The sequence below is a fragment of the Neoarius graeffei genome, chromosome 17, assembly GCF_027579695.1.
Source record: "Neoarius graeffei isolate fNeoGra1 chromosome 17, fNeoGra1.pri, whole genome shotgun sequence".
Taxonomy (NCBI): domain Eukaryota; kingdom Metazoa; phylum Chordata; class Actinopteri; order Siluriformes; family Ariidae; genus Neoarius; species Neoarius graeffei.
The window spans coordinates 51,911,871-51,933,774 of NC_083585.1; the positions used below are offsets into that span (position 1 = coordinate 51,911,871).

Genomic DNA, 21,904 nt, shown 5'->3' on the forward strand with positions numbered 1-21,904 from the left:
TACATCAGGGGGCAGAACCTTTTCTTACAAAGCCCCACAGTTATGGAACAGCCTTCCAAGTAGTGTTTGGGAATCAGACACAGTCTCAGCATTTAAGTCTAGGCTGAAAACATATCTGTTTAGTCAAGCCTTTTGTTAATGGTGCTTATGAGGTAAAGGTGTAGATCTGGAGGGTCCTCAGACATAGTGTTTTGGTAAACTGGGATGTATGGATGCTGTCAGTCCCCACTTGCTTGCTCACTCGAGTTTGTTGACGGTGTAGTGGCTAGCTGCTTCATGTCTTGGGACCCCTCATGCCTGTGTTACCTTCTGGCTCTCTCCTTTTAGTTATGCTGCCATAGTTTTGCCAGAGTCTCTGCTTGTACTCAGCGCAAAATGTATACTGTACCTACTGATTCAGGTGACATTGGGCATACATAACAACCTGTGTTTTCTCTCTCTCTTCTCCCCCCCTCCAATCAGTCCCTCTGAGTTGCATGTCAATCCTGGGATCAAGGTGCTGATCTCTTCTGTTCCTCGGACCTGCCTGATCCATCCTGATGCCCTATGTCTGGTTGGAGTCTCATCACATCGCTCCTGTGGAGGAAGGCCCCATAGGGACAGTTGAAAGTCATACTTGGAAGACGCTCTGGACACTTACAGTAATGCTTTTATGGCCGAGGACTACAGTTGGCTTGCTAACTTTGGGACTGCAGTTGTCATGAACAGTTTTGCACTCAAGTTTCCATCAATGAAGAGTTTATAACATCAACGAAACTGACTTCATGTTAAAACTGTTAATGTTATAGTCATGTTGTCTGTTGTTGTCCAGGTGAGGATTGGTTCCCTTTTAGGTCTGGTTCCTCTTGAGGCTTCTTCCTCATGTCGTCTGGGGGAGTTTTTCCTTGCCACTGTCGCCACAGGCTTGCTCATTGGGGATAGATCAGGGATAAAATTGGCTCATGTCTTGGGTCATTCAAATTCTGTAAAGCTGCTTTGGGACAATGTCTATTGGTAAAAGCACTATACAAACAAACTTGACTTGACTTGACTAATTGGAGTCTCTGAACTTCCAAGAGAGAAGTTCTAAACCAGCAGAAATAAAAAATTTGAGCACTGGCATCAGCAGCAAGAGTTTGTCAGGTCAAAACTGACAAGAATAAGCTGTACTCTAAACCCCACAAGATACACCTAATGAGGAATGTTGTTTTTATTCCATGATCCTGAACTAAGGAACTCTTTTCCAGAGAGAATCAGAGTGTTCAGCTCCTGTTTCTTTTACCCAGACTTTCTTGTCCTCTAGAACCTTTGGTCATTAGCAGCGCCTACCCAGGGGACATACAGCGTAGCGCTCCCTTTCATTTATGGTTTAACTTGCAGCTCTTTATTACGGACTCTGTAAAAGTTCTTTGTGCCTATTAAGTGTACCAAACAGGGGACATTAATGCCATACACTCTATGGAAAAGATAATATACTCGATGTCATACAGTATGGATTTCATGAAAAGAAGTTATTGAATGCATCTAATTAAACACTCTTCATCGGAAACACCACATATACTACACTGTAACTGATGCTGTTATTATAATTAGGAAGAGATGGGAGGAATTACTCAGTAATGAGGCTATTTTTGCCAACCTAGAAGCTGGTATCTTTTCTCATTTAAAGTTGATATTTCACTTTTGTGAAGACAGACAGAGGAAAGGGAAATGAGTTGACTAGTGACTTATGGCTCAACTTTACCCTCCATCTCCACTCACATCCCTTAATTTTGCAAGAACCCTTAAGGCTACTAAAAGTTTGCCCATCATAGAAGGTTCTAGTAAAGCCCCATTAGGAAGCTAACCCTGAGAAACCTAACTGACCAATAGCAGCTCAGGGAGCTTAGGACCTGGATAAGCACAAGAAAAATATCATTTCATGTGTTTTAAGTCTTGAAGTCCGTGACCTTTTCATAACAAGGCATTACACTTTTTTCCAGTGGACAGAGAGAAAAAAAAAAAGATGTTCTATGGACTGTCCTCTTGGGTGAACTGCCAAAGCTTTCAACTTGGAAATGTTTATAAGGCTTGAAATTGTAACCATCCACAGAACCCACTGAGTATGGCAACACTTTCAATGAAGGACACGTGTATAAAGACCCAGAAATACATTCATAACGTGATAATGAAGGTTAATTATAAACAGGTAATAATAATTTAGGAAATGGCATTAAAGTTTTGGCAATGTTTACAATGCAATTATAAATTGTTAACAGAATGCATTATCTAACATATATCAATGCCAGTGAAATTCAACAGAAATTCATTTACTAGTAGTAGGTGGTAGTTTTTTGGGTATATATATATATATATATATATATATATATATATATATATATATATATATATATATAAAATGCACACACACACACACACACACACACACACACACACACACACACACACACTCCTTATAAAACATTGTGTTGTGTAAGGGATAATGTACAATAAGCCAAGCATTATTGAGAAATAAACCCCACAATAATGACTGGGTTGCTGTACATTATCCCACTTATTACACGGCTACTTACTAAAGAAATCAAAAATATGAAACAAAATATTAATTTAACAAGAGTGCTTTGAGAGCACAATATCCCCCGTTGGCAACTACATCTATGCTATAAGTGCTTAATACACCCTCATGAAATTGTCCAAGTACAAGTTTGGTAATCAAGGGCCATAACTCTGGTAAAATGCAACTGAATTGAACGAAATTGCAATATGCGTACTACCGACATACAACAAAGAATCCTGTTAAGTTTCGTGAAATTTCTCCAAAAATTGTGAGAGGAGTTGATTTCAGAAGGTGAGTACCCTTCCTGGGATGGACGGATGGACATCGCCACGACATAATCCCACTTCGGGTCTTTCGGCCAGTGGGGGATGAAAAAATGTTTTGCCAAATTACATGAAATTCTTCCAAAAATTGTGAGGGAAGTTGATTTCAGAAAGCAAGCACACCTTGATGAAATTGCCAAAGTACAAGTTTGTTAATAATCAAGGGCATAATGCTGGTAAAAATTTGCCCAAATTAAACGAAATTTCAATATGCTTATAACTGCCATATAACAAAGCCTTCTGCCAAGTTTAGTGAAATTCCTCCACAAATTGTGGGAGGAGTTGATATCAGAAGAACGTACACCCTCATGAAATTGTCAAAGTACAAGTTATTTAATCAAGGGTCAAAACTCTGGTAAAATTTTCACAAAAGAAATTAAATCGCAATATGCATATTACCATCATATAACAAGGCTTTTTGCCAAGTTTGGTGAAATTCCTCCAGAAATTGTGAGAGGAGTTAATTTCAGAAGGAAAATACACCTTCATGAAATTGTCAAAGTATAATTTTGTTAATCAAGGGCTGTAACTCTGGGAAAATATGACCGAATTTAATGAAATTACAATAGGCGTATTACCGACATATAACAATGCCCCTTGGAGGGGAGTTGATTTCAGAAGGTGAGTATCCTTTCCTGGGATGGACGGACATGGCCACAACATAATCTCCCTTCGGGTCTTTCGGCCAGCGGGGGATAAAAAAAATATAAAAAAATTTAATTGATTGCATACTACAACAATAATAATAATAATAATAAGAAATGTTCTTCTATGGCTAAAGATATAAGCAACAACTTTCCCCACTGCCTCAGACCTCTGGTTGCGGCCTGCCAGTGGGATTGTAACAAAAGCTGATGAAAGGATTTGAAAAGTAAATAAAAAAATAATATAGTCTGTTCGATTATATGGCTGGAACTGCATCCATAGCAACTTTGGCAACTTCTTAAAGATTAGCTTACTTATCATTACAGTTCAAAAAATTATTATTAGAAAAAACTTCCATGGTGTTTTCTGATGGCGTAACATTTTTCTTTTTGCCATACAGTGTCATTAATGAGTAACGGTGCTAATTTGATGAGTAAACCAACAAAATTTATCAAACTTCTTCCTGCAGATTGATATGATCGGAAATGGTCCTTTAGAATCTGTGATTGAAACTATGTCCATAGAAAAGGTCTGTTTTCATAACAGCAGTCTGCTGTTCAGAAATAACAAAGTAGAATGGCATAATTGACTAACTGACCAATCAGAATCGAATATTCAACAAAGAAGTGTAATAAATAAGGAATAATGCATAATGAACCATACTGTTATGCAAAAATAGTTCACACTGAGGTGGTGTGATATGTCCTGACCTACAGCAGGGTAATATTTCCATAAGATCAAAACATATCAATTACAAATACAATTTTTCATTTATTAATCAATGACACATGACGCTTTCTAACATTTACAGTTACAGTTCATATCATCAAATGCCCATAAGGCAAAGCTAGCTCCTGTTATCATTTATTATTAACTTCAATGGAGAGAATGTAAATGATACAAAAAAAAAAAGTCTTGTCACGGTAATGAGAAATTGGGAAGTGTAAACTTGTGAAAACTCTTCCATCCACGTAAGAAAACTCATTGACTGTTACAAAGTACTGACGCTGGAGACTCCTTCCATAAACATCTCTGAACAGAAAACATCTCCACTTCCATAGGTTTAGACTACAGTGGTGCTTGAAAGTTTGTGAACCCTTTAGAATTTTCTATATTCCTGCATGAATATGACCTAAAACATCATCAGATTTTTACACAAGTCCTAAAAGTAGATAAAGAGAACCCAGTTAAACAAATGAGACAAAAACATTATACTTGGTCATTTATTTAGTGAGGAAAATGATCCGATATTACATATCTGTGAGTGGCAAAAGTACGTGAACCTCTAGGATTAGCAGTTAATTTGAAGGTGAAATTAGAGTCAGGTGTTTTCAATCAATGGGATGACAATCAGGTGTGAGTGGGCACCCTGTTTTATTTAAAGAACAGGGATCTATCAAAGTCTGATCTTCACAACACATGTTTGTGGAAGTGTATCATGGCACGAACAAAGGAGATTTCGGAGGACATCAGAAAAAGTGTTGTTGATGCTCATCAGGCTGGAAAAAGTTACAAAACCATCTCTATAGAGTTTGGACTCGACCAATCCACAGTCAGACAGATTGTGTACAAATGGAAGAAATTCAAGACCATTGTTACCCTCCCCAGGAGTGGTTGGCCAACAAAGATCACTCCAAGAGCAAGGCGTGTAATAGTCGGCGATGTCACAAAGGACCTCAGGGTAATGTCTAAGCAACTGAAGGCCTCTCTCACATTGGCTAATGTTAATGTTCATGAGTCCACCATCAGGAGAACACCGAACAACAATGGTGTGCATGGCAGGGTTGCAAGGAGAAAGCCACTGCTCTCTAAAAAGAACATTGCTGCTCATCTGCAGTTTGCTAAAGATCACGTGGACAAGCCAGAAGGCTATTGGAAACATCTTTTGTGGATGGATGAGACCAAAATAGAACTTTTTGGTTTAAATGAGAAGCATTATATTTGGAGAAAGGAAAACACTGCATTCCAGCATAAGAACCTTATCCCATCTGTGAAACATGGTGGTGGTAGTATCATGGTTTGGGCCTGTTTTGCTGCATCTAGGCCAGAATGGCTTGCTATAATTGATGGAACAATGAATTCTGAATTATACCAGCGAATTCTAAAGGAAAATGTCAGGATGTCTGTTCATGAACTGAATCTCAAGAGAAGGTGGGTCATGCAGCAAGACAATGACCCTAAGCACACAAGTCGTTCTACCAAAGAATGGTTAAAGAAGAATAAAGTTAATGTTTTGGAATGGCCAAGTCAAAGTCCTGACCTTAATCCAATCAAAATGTTGTGGAAGGACCTGAAGTGAGCAGTTCATGTGAAGAAACCCACCAACATCCCAGAGTTGAAGCTGTTCTGTATGGAGAAATGGGCTAAAATTCCTCCAAGCTGGTGTGCAGGACTGATCAACAGTTACCGGAAACGTTTAGTTGCAGTTATTGCTGCACAAGGGGGTCACAGCAGATACTGAAAGCAAAGGTTCACATACTTTTGCCACGCACAGATATGTAATATTGGATTATTTTCCTCACTAAATAAATGACCAAGTATAATATTTTTGTCTCATTTGTTTAACTGGGTTCTCTTTATCTACTTTTAGGACTTGTGTGAAAATCTGATGATGTTTTAGGTCATATTTATGCAGAAATATAGAAAATTCTAAAGGGTTCACAAACTTTCAAGCACCACGGTACGTTAAGCATCTGCTATACAATTCCCTGTGAATTAACTCTGACTAATATAAAAATAATTTATGTTACAGTTGGAAATAATACCAGACTTGAGCTTTTATAGAAAATTAATGACCTGAGAATTTGAGCACTGTGGTATGAGTCATAAATAATTATTATGATGTATATAATGCCTTATGGATGGATATTAATCTGTTCATAGTTAATTATTTATTAATTTATGTTCACCTTTAGAGCATTTACCCACCCAGACACCCTTACCCAGAGTGACTTACAGAAGTGCTCCGAAGTCTCGATCAATAAAATCCTCCTGATCCCGGTTCACAAGGTCATGGAGTAAGAATACTATCAGTCTCTGTCTGATAGTATTCAGGAGATAATAAAAAGACAGAAAAAACTCTGTCTAGGAGATAATAGTATAGTAAGAAAAGCACACAGTTCATAGTTCATTAACTAAGCTAACAACAGTTCAAACAGTGACTTACTGACGAACGAGGTCTCGCCGAGGTAACCCCTCCGTCTCAGGACCACCTCCAAGAACTTGGTCTCTTCATCCACCATGTAATACTCCTTCTCCAGAGAGATCCAAGCCCAGGTCAGCCGGAACTGCTGGTTCTTCAGCTTGTTCCCTCCTGCGCACAACCACAATCATCCTTGATTTCATGCTGACACTATTCCAGTTACACTAATCAGGAATTGACACTTCTCGCCTACAAAAAAGCTCCTCGGGGCATGTTGCAATTAGAGCAAAAGCCTGTGATGAATCAGTCATTACAGGAGCTGACAACCAGCAGAAAAATATGACGTTTTTGGGTAATGCTGCGCTTATAATCCTACACGAGGTTTTGATAAAATGTTCTCTGGCAAACTCGAGCATCTGACTAAAATTAAGAGGTTAGTTACATTTCTGGTGATGGTCCAAAAGATGCTTAATATTTCAGATAAGTTCTGGATGGATCAACATATTCTTTGAAGTGTGACATCAAATGTAATCCACTTTAAAACAAGTCATTATAGCTGTCTCCTTATGTTAACCCTCATCCTACCATGCTATTTTACACCTTAATCTTACCATGTGGGGTCCGTTTGGACCCCAATACTTTTCTTTAAAATTAAAGCTTATAAAGACAAAATCACCAGATAAGTTTTGTTCAGAACATCTTGTATTAATAACAGCAATACACTAAAGGGCCCAAGGCATAAAGAACACACTTAACCTTCATCCTACCAGCCAATTTCACATACACAAACTACCAGGCGGGGTCCGTATGGACCCCAGGAGGGAATACCTTGAAATCAATGCAGTAAGAACCAATTCAATGCAGCAAACAGACATAACTTTATTGAAGAACAAAATCCACTATGGCTGAATATCAATGATGTATTATAAATGCAATAACATTGCAATAATATTGCAATAACTAGCATACATGTAGCAAATTATAGCGCCACAAAAGAAATTGGCATTATATACATGATTTTTGCAGCTCATGCAGCTGTAAAACATTCTGGATTACAACTTAGGTCTTTTCTTACAGAATTTAAAACAAAAAAGTAATTGTAAAATAATTTAGGGCTTTTGTTTTGCAGCCTGTGCTTATTGCAGCAGTGGGGTCCACACGGACCCCAAGAAGGAATGCCTTGGTAGTTTCATTATGGAACATAAAAGAAATAAAAGAAGTTAACTTTCAGTGTGCTATTCAATTATAAAATGAAAGACAGATAAACTTTACTCTGGGGTCCGGTTGGACCCCAGTAACAAATTAATTATACCTTCACAATACAAAAAGCTGATCTTCCGGTGCTTTAGTGTTTTAATTAAGACATAAATTCCGACAAATTCATAAAACGGTGAGGCAGTATGTCACATATTTTTAAAATGGCAAACAAACATATAGGTGCGGGGTCCAGATGGACCCCACTTGGTAGGATGAAGGTTAATGTGAGAACTTGATTGCTTGATTTGGTCCAGCATTGACTGTGATCATTCAGTGCAAATATAGAGTCATTTCTGTCTGCTATGAGGCTATCTGCTACTTTTTCAATGAAAATGAGAAAAAGAAAGAAAGAAAAAAAAAGGTTTGTGTGCTTCCAATCTGCATTTGACTTGTGGATAATTTCTGTTTGATGTAGGAATAAACTTTCGAGACGGATCCTGGAAGGTATCCCTCCCAAATACAAACTTTGATACACAACTTAAAAAGAATGCACACACACACACACACACACACACACACACACACACACACACACACACACACACACACACACACACCACTGAAAATCTGATACATTTCCAATTAATCAATTTCTTTAAAAATTGATATAAAATACTCACATTCACTGGATAGGAGCAATCATGTGCTTTGATTGGTTACTCTACTACTCGGCTATCAGCTCATATACCGTGAGTAGAGAAAAACAAAATGGCGGAGCGTGTTGCTGAACCAACCGAGGATGAACTAGAAGATCTACTTGAAAACAAAACCCCAAAAAATACAAAAAAGAGCAACAAAATATGGAATAAAAGTATTTGACGGTGAGAACATATCTTTTTTTATTTTTCAAGAATTATTATTATAGCATTTTTTCACAAATTGCTATTGTCATTTAACCGGTTTGTTTACGTTCTTCATCTTCAAGCATTAAAATTTATTGAATTAAGTTTTAATTTATCTAATTTGCAAAAAAAATTAAAAATAAAAATGCTCTGTTCAAAATCCAGTGAATGTGGATAGAATAAAACAGTTATTCCACTCAATCTCATCGTACATGGTTTATAGCTACGTGCCTCACTGGCTATCAGGTCATATACAACTCGATTACATGGAATAATTGGTGTGTGTGTGTATATATATATATATATATATATATATATATATATATATATATATATATATATACACACACACATACACACATATATATACAGTGGTGCCTGAAAGTTTGTGAACCCTTTAACATTTTCTATATTTCTGCATAAATATGACCTAAAACATCATCAGATTTTCATACAAGTCCTAAAAGTAGATGAAGAGAACCCAGTTAAACAAATGAGACAAAAATATTAGATTTGGTCATTTATTTATTGAGGAAAATGATCCAAAATTACATATCTGTGAGTGGCAAAAGTATGTGAACCTTTGCTTTCAGTATCTGGTGTGATCCCCTTGTGCAGCAATAACTGCAACTAAACATTTCCGGTAACTGTTGATCAGTCCTGCACACTGGCTTGGAGGAATTTTAGCCCATTCTTCCATACAGAACAGCTTCAACTCTGGGATGTTGGTGGGTTTCCTCACATGAACTGCTCGCTTCAGGTCCTTCCACAACATTTTGATTGGATTAAGGTCAGGACTTTGACTTGGCCATTCCAAAACATTAACTTTCTTCTTCTTTAACCATTCTTTGGTAGAACGACTTGTGTGCTTAAGGTCGTTGTCTTGCTGCATGATCCACCTTCTCTTGAGATTCAGTTCATGGACAGATGTCCTGACATTTTCCTTTAGATTTCGCTGGTATAATTCAGAATTCATTGTTCCATCAATGATGGCAAGCCATCCTGGCCCAGATGCAGCAAAACAGGCCCAAACCATGATACTACCACCACCATGTTTCACAGAAGGGATAAGGTTCTTATGCTGGAATGCAGTGTTTTCCTTTCTCCAAACATAACGCTTCTCATTTAAACAAAAAATTCTATTTTGGTCTCATCCTTCCACAAAATATTTTTCCAATAGCCTTCTGGCTTGTCCACGTGATCTTTAGCAAACTGCAGACAAGCAGCAAAGTTCTTTTTGGAGAGTAGTGGCTTTCTCCTTGAAACCCTGCCATGCACACCATTGTTGTTCAGTGTTTTCCTGATTGTGGACTCATGAACATTAACATTAGCCAATGTGAGAGAGGCCTTCAGTTGCTTAGAAGTTACCCTGGGGTCCTTTGTGACCTCGCCGACTATTACACGCCTTGCTCTTGGAGTGATCTTTGTTGGTCGACCACTCCTGGGGAGGGTAATATTGGTCTTGAATTTCCTCCATTTGTATACAATCTGTCTGACTGTGGATTGGTGGAGTCCAAACTCTTTAGAGATGGTTTTGTAACCTTTTCCAGCCTGATGAGCATCAACAACGCTTTTTCTGAGGTCCTCAGAAATCTCCTTTGTTTGTGCCATGATACACTTCCACAAACATGTGTTGTGAAGATCAGACTTTGATAGATCCCTGTTCTTTAAATAAAACAGGGTGCCCACTCACACCTGATTGTCATCCCATTGATTGGAAACACCTGACTCTAATTTCACCTTCAAATTAACTGTTAATCCTTAAGGTTCACATACTTTTGCCACTCACAGATATGTAATATTGGATCATTTTCCTCAATAAATAAATGACCAAGTATAATATTTTTGTCTCATTTGTTTAACTGGGTTCTCTTTATCTACTTTTAGGACTTGTGTGAAAATCTGATGATGTTTTAGGTCATATTTATGCAGAAATATAGAAAATTCTAAAGGGTTCACAAACTTTCAAGCACCACTGTATATGAGATGTTCAATTACTAAAAAAGCAAAAGAGAAGAAAAATCCTCAAGATTTTGTTGCAGGACGATGTATAAAATCACAGATATGATCGTATCATCCCGATGTACACATAATCCCGTCACTAATATTCCTTGCACACAGCTTACACCTCATTTTAATATCAACTGATTGCTTTGACCTTTATTATACTCTCTAATTAGAGAGCGTGTGGCTGCACAAGTTGCTCTTGATCATTAGCAGGTCACATGACTTTCACATCAGCTATAACTGTGCTAGGAACTCAAACATAATAAAAATAAATAAATAAATAAATAATAATAATATTAATAATAATAATTTTCTTATGCATTCCAAAAAATTCTCAATGTGCCCCCCCATATATATATATATATATATATATATATATATATATATATATATATATATATATATATATATACACACACTATATTGCCAAAAGTATTTGCTCACCTGCCTTGACTCACATATGAGCTTAAGTGACATCCCATTCCTAATCCATAGGGTTCAATATGACGTCGGTCCACCCTTTGCAGCTAGAACAGCTTCAACTCTTCTGGGAAGGCTGTCCACAAGGTTTAGGAGTGTGTTTATGGGAAATTTTGACCATTCTTCCAGAAGCGCATTTATGAGGTCACACACTGATGTTGGACGAGAAGGCCTGGCTCTCAGTCTCCGCTCTAATTCATCCCAAAGGTGTTCTATCGGGTTGAGGTCAGGACTCTGTGCAGGCCAGTCAAGTTCATCCACACCAGACTCTGTCATCCATGTCTTTATGGACCTTGCTTTGTGCACTGGTGCACAGTCATGTTGGAAGAGGAAGGGGCCAGCTCCAAACTGTAAAAACAGTCTGCATGCCTAGGTGCTTGATTTTATACACCTGTGGCCATGGAAGTGATTGGAACACCTGATTCCGATAATTTGGATGGGTGAGCAAATACTTTTGGCAATATATATATATATAAACTTAAACTTCCCTCATTAGTATGAATAATAAAAAGTCAAGCATTTAAATCAAAAAGAAAAAGTCATAAGTTGTCTTTTGAAGCTTTCTATATCTTTTGAGTTCCTTAAACTACGTGGAAGCTGGTTCCAAAGCCTTGGTGCACATGATGATGAAAACACAGACTTTCCATATGTTTCAGTTCTATAACGCGGCGTAGAAAGACAAATGGTGGTGTTGCTGTTAGAGCGTAGAGTCCGCTGTGGCTTCTGCACAGCCAGCAAATCACAGAGACAGGACGGTGCCAGTCCATTGAGTACTTTAAAGGTCATTAGCAATATCTTGAAAATTATTCGATTTTTCACTGTCAACCAGTGAAGCAAATGTAAAACTGGAGTGATGTGGTCATGTCTCTTCTTCATAGTAACAAACCTTGCAGCTGAGTTTTGAATTCGTTGTAATTTAGACAAATCCTTATCATGAAGTCCATATCATACACTGTAGCTATAATCCAATTTCGAAGTAATAAATGAATGCACATGCGGTTCTGTTGACGCAGGATCAAGGTATCGTCGGATCTGACCAATACGTTTCAGAGAATTCGAGGCCGATTTGCAGACATTATTAAATAACTTAGATAAAACTCTGGAAGCATGACTTCTCTGACGAGTCCTTGGAAATTGCCTGTATATGTTTTAGTTAGGGTTGCAAAATTCCCAGGAATTTTCAGAGTGGAAAATTTCCATGGAAATTTTGGGAATTAACGGGAATTTATGGGAATTTTGGGGAACTTTGGGGAATTTTCAAAACCAACTTTACTTAAAAATTGATACAAAAAAATAAGGTCCTTTTATTCAGATTAGGATATTTCTCTGGGTCTCTGTTATGTTCAGAAGAACATACAAGCAAAAACAAGCATGTAACTAATTAAACAACTGAGAAAATTAATAACCACCAAATGTTTTACAAAAATAATTACGGGTTTTCCCTGCTACATGTATAATGAATTTAACAATAACCTTAGACTTTGTGAGAACTTGTCTTCAAAAGCAACTTTAACTCTACTTATGATTTTGAAGACTGCGTCCTGTAACTTTTTTGTTTACTACAGTAATGATACTTCAACAACTTGAATTCCTTTTTCATTTTGCAACTGGTTTGTAAACCATATCCTGTCAAGTAATTTGCTTGCAAATTATTGGATTAGAAGTAATGATTAGGGTTAATAACTGATTGTTTTAATAGCATTGTTATTAAACAATGACATTAAACAGCCTTGCTCCAGATTCAAATAAAAAAATGTCACTAATATATTTTACAAGCAGCAAAACTTATTTCTAGACCAGTAGTAATTAGAAATTTGAAATTTTTTAATATTCCTTGTTATTTTATGATGTGATACCTTTGTGATTAAATCTGTAGACAAGTCTTCAAGTTTTGTAAAATGTTGTAATAAAAATCGTCAAAATTGTGTTTTTGCTAGATTTTTAGAAATCACTACTTGTAATGCAATGAATTGGATTTCCAGTTAATTCTTACCAAAGGGTATACTCTAGAAAAATAATCTATTCAATTCAAAATTACTAGATATCTTGTCCGAGGGACACTTAATAGAAGTCTATTCAAATGCAGATTTGAGAGGTCCCAAAAAAAAAAAAAAAAAAAGTATTCAAAATATGTGTAGTAGACCAAGGGATACCAGACCTTCTACACTTTTGTGGTAGGGAACTTGGGAATGCGCATTTGACCTTTGACAATTTTGACTGGATTTCAATTAAGTGTCCCTCGGACTAGATAGAGATTGAGAATAATAATTTTTCACTGAAAAATCTGGATATGATACTCATATTGAAAAACTAAAAGCCTTTTATTAATTGGCATTTAGCAATATATCCTATTCTTAATTAGCACAAAACAGTACATAATTGAAAGAAAGGCTTAACATGGGTTTTGATTTGTTTTTCTGGGTGATGAAATGTTTTAAAATGTTTAAAACTTAATAAATGCCAAAATTGAAAATTCCCGAAAATTCCCGATATTCCTGGGCCCTTCAAAATTCCCGGAAACTTTCTACTCCTTTGCAACCCTAGTTTTAGTTCTGCATTTTTAAACTCAGCTAATGTTTCATTTAGTTTCGGTGGGAGATGATAAAAAAACCTCGAGAGCTTCCTGGAGCGTCTTGATTCTGAAGAAATTCTTACAGGATATAATGGAAGCTTTAGTAACATGTCGATATGGATGCGATATACAGTATTATTATACATACAGAACACTTTTTCAATGGAATAAAAACATGCGTTCTATTCCCTTCTAGCGGGTTTTGTTCATTTGGTTTGGTAGCATGCAATATTGTTAGCATATCGCTTATCTTACATGTATTACATCACTCTACCCAGTGGAGAATGAGCGTTGAATATGGTTTACGATACTGCATGGTTGTCAAGACCACATGACGTCACACAACGGAGAGGTAAAACTTCTGCACTCGCGAACGACTGTGACAATTTGTAAAGAAACATGGCCGCCAGGTTTGCTTCGTTAAGTACGGAAGATTTTGAGAGAATTTTGAAAAAGAAAGATGTGTTGAACACCCAAAAGGAATGTGTATATATAATAATAATAATAATAATAATAATAATAATAATATTGGCTGGCTTTTTTTCATGGTATATCAGATATATTCCATTCAGCTACTTGTCTTCGACTTGTTCAATATCATGCTAGCTGAATGGGATATATCTGATATACCACTCAATGTCAACCAATGTTATTTGCTCATCCGGGCCGACAGGCGATGAGTTTATGCCATCATGTGTTGTCCGTCCATTGTCCATCCAGTGTCGTCGACATTTCACGAAAATCGCTTCTTCTCTCTCAATTCTTCACCGATTTTTATTCTTTTTGGCAGGAAGGTAAGTCTGCCTGGGCTGCATATGGCTTCTACCCAAATTTGCAAAATCACAATTAATAATGAAGATATGGAGTAATTAAGCCCTAACGAGCAGTTTCCACACAAATCGCTTCTTCTCCCTCAATTCTTCACCAATTTTGATTCTTTCTGGCATGAAGGTAGGGGTACCTAGGGTGCATATAACTTCTACCCAGATTTGCTTAATTACAATTATTCATGAAGTTATGGACTAATTAAGCCTTAATTAGCAGTTCAACAAAAATCACTTCTCGGTCAATTCCTCGCTGTTTTGGATTCTTTCGGGCAAATAGGTTGGTATTCCTAGGGTGTGTATTGCTTCTATATATAGCTTGTATATAGTATATAGCTTGCAATGTTTATTACACAAGATGGCCCACTTTAGATTGTTCCTTCTGGACTAGACGGGGCCGGAGTGAGCTACGCCGTCATTGACTGTCTTGTTTAATTACCTGGGGTTATTTTACAAAAGGTTAAAAAAAAAATAAAAAATAAAAAATAAATAAAAACATGACTGATAGGGATGGGACTAAAACTCCCAGGGATACTCTGGTAATAATTCCATTACTCCATGTAAAAATCAATCCAGTCCTAATCTGACTTTAGGTCATTGAACGGTTCCACTCATGATTAAAAGGAGGGATGATCCACTTGACTAACCTGGTTGCCAGGTTGAGGAACGAGAAATAGTGAGGAGAAAAGGAACAGAGATTCTAAATGAGAGTCTCTTCTGGATACATTGTTCCAGGCTATCGGTGGACCATGGACTCAGTTTGGCAGCACTACACAGGCTCTAAGCTCACAGCATCCACCCATGTCCTCCCCTCGGTTGTCATGCTCGGTAAACCAGTCACGTCTCACTATGCCCATTTCCCTTTCATGAAAAGGGCGAGGCACAGACGTTCGCCCTGCCGCGTCTGGGTGTTTTAATGCTCGTGTCTGTGTGTGTGTGTGTGTGTGTGTGTGTGTGTGTGTGTGTGTGTGTGTGTGTGTGTGTGTGTGTGCATAAATACTGGCTGAAAGCACCTGTTCATGGCTGTTTTATGTGGTCAGATTGACTCCCTACTGGGGATTCACTTTGAAAGGGTTGCTCACACATGACACACAGGCTGTGTGTTGACAAATGTCTCTGGTGCAGGGACAGAAAAAAAAGAGTTTTAAAAATACACGCAATAAAAAAAAAAAAAAAAATCACACCAAAAAGTGTGTCAGGAGTTCAAAGCAACATCTTAAGTATGACAAATACATTTCAGAATGAACTCAAGTTTTCTCGACAGCTTTGTGAGAGGCTCTTCGATCAAACCTGCTTAACAAATCCCTGACTGAGGTGATCAAACCTGAGCTTGTCTGAGAAAAGATCTCATGAAAGATGAAGGGGAAAAAAGAAGTCTCTAATGCACCCCACCTTCAGACAACAGAAAGAAACTGTGACCGATAAAAGCTTCGGGATAAGAAAGGGAACTACTTGGCTTACCTGCAGAGTCTGCTATTTGCAGAATAATTGCTTTTGTCAACAGGCTTTTGATGAAAGAGAATCAAAGATTCCCAGAATACAAAGATTTTTTGACTGGTACACAGGTTGCTGTCAGAAATGTAGAATGTAAAAGAAAATAGATTTAAAAACAGCTGTATGGCGGTCTGGGAAATCCCATCGAATATCGCTCTACCTGAACACTGGCACAGAGCAATTCCAGCGTTATGGACGTGACACTTGAACTCAAAATGGCAACAAATGACCCAGTGCATGTTTTATTGTCTCCCAGTATTTAAACAGGTGTTGCATATTTTAAGGCTGTACCATACTGGAGAAGTGATAGAACAAGAACAATTCCCATAGTACATCTAGGGCATGCCAGAAAATGCCAATAAAAGATGCGTTATGGATGTGACAGAAAAAGTATCACTTTTCTTGGGTGACTGTACATTTTTATCAAACTCTGTGAAATTGTAAACCTAATGTCGAAATGGAGATATCCATTTGACAGAGGGGTCCAAGGTGAATATTTAAAAAAATCTTTGTTTAAAATATTTTGTATTTCATGCAGAGTTTCGGAAGGAAAAGTCAGCGTTATGGATGTGACGAAATTCCGTTACGGATGTGACGCGTCTGAAATAGACATGGCGTATGTTTAGAAAATCAGCAATTTAACCACCATAACCCTTTGAAAAACTCTCTAAATATCAGCTAAAACTATCAAAGTTCTTAAATAATATTTAGGATGGCTATTGTTTTGCTGTTTTGTGGATTTTAGCATACATTTCTGTGGCTTGTGGCAATAATATAGAATTGTACATGATCAAAGTTGATTTTAGCTTGGGGTTTACATTATAAGAAAGAAAGACTGACAGTGACATATTAGGTTGGTTACAAATTGGTTCAACTTATTCACATCTGTAAAATACAGGCCTAGGTGATATCTCTGGGAGTGGTTTTGATGTATTACATGTTGCTTTATTTTTGCATGGTGAGGTTGACATTTACATGGAATTGCCCCACACAGAAATTTTTAATTCACAAATCATTTCTTAGCCAGGGTGGCATGGTGGTGAAGTGGTTAACGCTGTCGCCTCACAGCAAGAAGGTCCGGGTTCGAGCCCTGTGGCTGACGAGGGCCTTTCTGTGAGGAGTTTGCATGTTCTCCCCGTGTCTGCGTGGGTTTCCTCCGGGTGCTCCGGTTTCCCCCACAGTCCAAAGACATGCAGGTTAGGTTAACTGGTGACTCTAAATTGAGCGTAGGTGTGAATGTGAGTGTGAATGGTTGTCTGTGTCTATGTGTCAGCCCTGTGATGACCTGGCGACTTGTCCAGGGTGTACCCCACCTTTCGCCCGTAGTCAGCTGGGATAGGCTCCAGCTTGCCTGCGACCCTGTAGGACAGGATAAAGCGGCTAGAGATAATGAGATGAGATTTCTTAGCCAGGTTTTTCGAAACATTTTTAGATTTACTTTACAATCTTGCTTCATGCTTCAGTCAATCATGTAGAGCAAAGACACATTTTAAAGTGGTGTTATAAAAAAAAAAATTCTACCTTAAAGCTAGACGGCCTTTCGATTTCATAAAATCAGTGAAATTTAGTTCCCTCTGAAATTTGGTCATTGTGATATATGTTTATTTCTGTAATATCTCATGAAATATCAGGCCGTTCTGTGGCTGGGAAGTTATTTAATTTGAGGGGATTAAAACAAATAACGCGCATGAAATTGCTCGCTTTGTGCAGTCAAGCAGACAGAGGAAGTCCGTGTGCGCATGCGCAGGTTTACCTTTGAGCGTGCACTGACAGTTCCATCATTCTGTCGCTAAACGAACAGCTGATCACACCGAGGTGCTCGCTGAGCGCCGATATTTATTAGTTTGGTCCTGCGTTTCCTTTCCTTCGTATACAACATAACGTCTTTTCTTCTCGCTTTCTGTTACTGTAGTTGGTATTTCACGTTTCATTCGCACGCTCACGTCCTCCATTTTTCTCTCCTGTTTCAAATTTGTATCCCGCAATGCCTTGCGTGAATGAGGAAAGCCCACCATGTGATGCATGACGTATGTAACGGAGTTAAAAAGAGCCCTATTTAGATAAAGTGAATTCATCCAAAATTACTGTATACTTACGATATTTTTTTTTGAGCTCTTGCGCTTCCTGTACTCTCCAGTCAGAGCTCTAGTCTGCTGGAGGTAAGCTGGGCGTCGGCGCGCTCTGTGAATAACTTCATATTTTTAATAAAAGAGCTCATGTAATTGTAAAACTTTGGATGCATATGTTTCTGTAAAAGTTGTATAACTGATAGCCTTGGAAAGTAGCGCTGTAGTAGTGACAAGTTAATGTTTTATCTAAGATGCATGCATTTTTTTTTGGGAGGGAAACACGTTCTGTTAGCTATGCGTAATGGGGCAAATGCTTTCTTTCTCTTGACTTTCTTTTTACGTTTCTTTGTATATTTGAGTGCAGTTGTGATTGCCATTCTCATGAAACGAATGTTTATTTTGTCAGTGCAGGTACATTGTTAAAGCACAATGTAAAGGTGAAGATTCAAAGATATAAGAACTCTCACTGCCGTGCTGTGAAATCTATACGATCACTGTACCAGCCAATTCTGTATGTGAATTTCTTTTGCATATTTCTTAAGTTTCCTTATTAAGTCAGAGCTCTAGTCTGCTGGAGATTTGAGTGCAGTCGCGATTGCCATTCTTATGAAACGGATGTTTATTTTGTGAATGCAGACGGGAAATAAAGCCACAGTGAGGTACTCCGGCGTTGGCCCATCTTTTAATCACCACATCTGAGCAGCGATGAGAACAAAGCCGTCACACTGGTGCCGTGACCTCATCTGGATCAGCTTCAAGCAGGTCACCGAGGGGTGCTGCGTTGTCTGCTGCACTGCGGGACTCCGCATCGCATTTTTGTGGTGATTTTCTGTGTATGATCACTAAGGGCTGCTCTGCACCTAAATTTCGAGTCTAGTACTTTAATTTCTAATGAGAGTGGAGCTACTATAAGCTACTACTGTGCAATTTAATATTTAGATATACATTTTTTGTGTATAATTTTTTTAAGTCTAATTACTGCAATGTTGCTGTTCAGATACATCCCCGATTCCAAAAAAGTTGGGACAAAGTACAAATTGTATATAAAAACAGAATGCAATAATTTACAAATCTCAGAAACTGATATTGTATTCACAATAGAACATAGACAACATATCAAATGTCGAAAGTGAGACATTTTTAAATTTCATGCCAAATATTGGCTCATTTGAAATTTCATGACAGCAACACATCTCAAAAAAGTTGGGACAGGGGCAATAAGAGGCTGGAAAAGTTAAAAGTATAAAAAAGGAACAGCTGGAGGCAGGGGTGCAGATAGGATTTTTGAACTGGGGGGGACTGAGCTGTCAGCAAATGATTCCATTTTGTGTATACATGTATGTGTGCGTGTGTGTGTATATATATATACACACACACACTACCGTTCAAAAGTTTGGGGTCACTTTGAAATGTCCTTATTTTTGAAAGAAAAGCAGTGTTCTTTTCAATGAAGATCACTTTAAACTAATCAGAAATCCACTCTATACATTGCTAATGTGGTAAATGACTATTCTAGCTGCAAATGTCTGGTTTTTGGTGCAATATCTCCATAGGTGTATAGAGGCCCATTTCCAGCAACTCTCACTCCAGTGTTCTAATGGTACAATGTGTTTGCTCATTGCCTCAGAAGGCTAATGGATGATTAGAAAACCCTTGTACAATCATGTTAGCACAGCTGAAAACAGTTGAGCTCTTTAGAGAAGCTATAAAACTGACCTTCCTTTGAGCAGATTGAGTTTCTGGAGCATCGCATTTGTGGGGTCAATTAAATGCTCAAAATGGCCAGAAAAATGTCTTGACTATATTTTCTATTCATTTTACAACTTATGGTGGTAAATAAAAGTGTGACTTTTCATGGAAAACACAAAATTGTCTGGGTGACCCCAAACTTTTGAACGGTAGTGTGTATACATGTTATTTCACCTCCCTCACTGCCATCACCAGGAACTACCTGCAGGCCAGGACAATGATAACATTTTAACATAGCCTATGGAAATCCAAAGTTTACACATTATCATCACGCACAGAAATTGCAAAACTGCAAAACTAGTTTTAAAACCGCTAAGTTCCAACTGTTAAACATAGCGAGAGGCTGGGCTACGTGTGTGTGTGTAAAGTGTAAACCAGTGCATCCTGACTTTCTAACTATGCCTGTGTGTTGCGTGAGCGGCAGTCAGTCAACAAATATGCTCGCTGAAATTATGGCAGGGAATGCCAGATTAAACATTAAAACTGCCTTCTGAGCACTGTATCTACCACCGAAAGAAGGAGGCTACCAGAAAGGCATCTCTACTCCGTACGATTTTACTTTCTCTACGACATTACTTTGAACAGACTATCAAAAAATTGCAAGGTGATATGATAAAGTAAGGCACAGTTTACTTACAGTCGTTTTTTTTTTTTTTTTAAACAATGCAATCGTTTTCTGCCTTTTGGCACCCTTCATCATGCCGTGTTGGGGTCCTGAACTAGGAGGAGCTGTCCCCGATACACCTGTCAAACTTGTTGTGGGTAACCATAGCAACCAAGCTCGAGCTCGCAACCTGTGCAGTCTGCGCAGTTGCAACTATGTATGTACTGCTGTGCACCTCAATAAACCGAATGGTAATTAGTCTTTTGATTTTTCCGTGAGGTTTGCCTTATGCAAAGAAAGACAGCATAGACGTTTTTTCCTCCCTATAAGTGGGGGGGACCGAACGAGGTGAATTTAAATCTGGGTGGGACGAATCCCCCCCGTCCCCCCCTCTATCTGCGCCCGTGGCTGGAGGACCAAATTGCAACTCATTAGGTCAATTGGCAATACAGGTAGGTCATTAACATGACTGGGTACAAAAAGAGCATCTTGGAGTGGCAGCGACTCTCAGAAGTAAAGATGGGAAGAGGATCACCAATCCCCCTAATTCTACACCAACAAATAGTGGAGCAATATCAGAAAGGAGTTCGACAGTGTAAAATTGCAAAAAGTTTGAACATATCATCATCTACAGTGCATAATATCATCAAAAGATTCAGAGAATCTGGAAGAATCTCTGTGTGTAAGGGTCAAGGCCGGAAAACCATACTCGGTGCCCGTGATCTTTGGGCCCTTAGACGGCACTGCATCACATACAGGCATGCTACTGTATTGGAAGTCACAAAATGGGCTCAGGAATAAAATCTGTGAACACAATTCACCGTGCCATCCGCCGTTGCCAGCTAAAACTCTATAGTTCAAAGAAGAAGCCGTATCTAAACATGATCCAGAAGCGCAGACGTCTTCTCTGGGCCAAGGCTCATTTAAAATGGACTGTAGCAAAGTGGAAGACTGTTCTGTGGTCAGACGAATCAAAATTTGAAGTTCTTTATGGAAATCAGGGACGCTGTGTCATTCGGACTAAAGAGGAGAAGGATGACCCAAGTTGTTATCAGCGCTCAGTTCAGAAGCCTGCATCTCTGATGGTATGGGGTTGCATTAGTGCGTGTGGCATGGGTAGCTTACACATCTGGAAAGACACCATCAATGCTGAAAGGTATATCCGGGTTCTAGAGCAACATATGCTCCCATCCAGACGACGTCTCTTTCAGGGAAGACCTTGCATTTTCCAACATGACAATGCCAAACCACATACTGCATCAATTACAGCATCATGGCTGCATAGAAGAAGGGTCCGGGTACTGAACTGGCCAGCCTGCAGTCCAGATCTTTCACCCATAGAAAACATTTGGCGCATCAT

The 21,904-nt window shown here is 38.3% G+C and overlaps 1 protein-coding gene across 1 annotated transcript in view; it reads right to left on the bottom strand.

Annotated features, from left to right (window-relative positions):
- frem2b (FRAS1 related extracellular matrix 2b) overlaps positions 1 to 21,904 on the bottom strand; it is a 302,533-nt gene that overhangs the window by 157,172 nt on the left and 123,457 nt on the right. Inside the window, exon 3 of the mRNA XM_060897720.1 lies at positions 6,671 to 6,817. Coding sequence (XP_060753703.1) covers positions 6,671 to 6,817 — 147 coding nt within the window. The remainder of the gene's footprint in view (positions 1 to 6,670; positions 6,818 to 21,904) is intronic.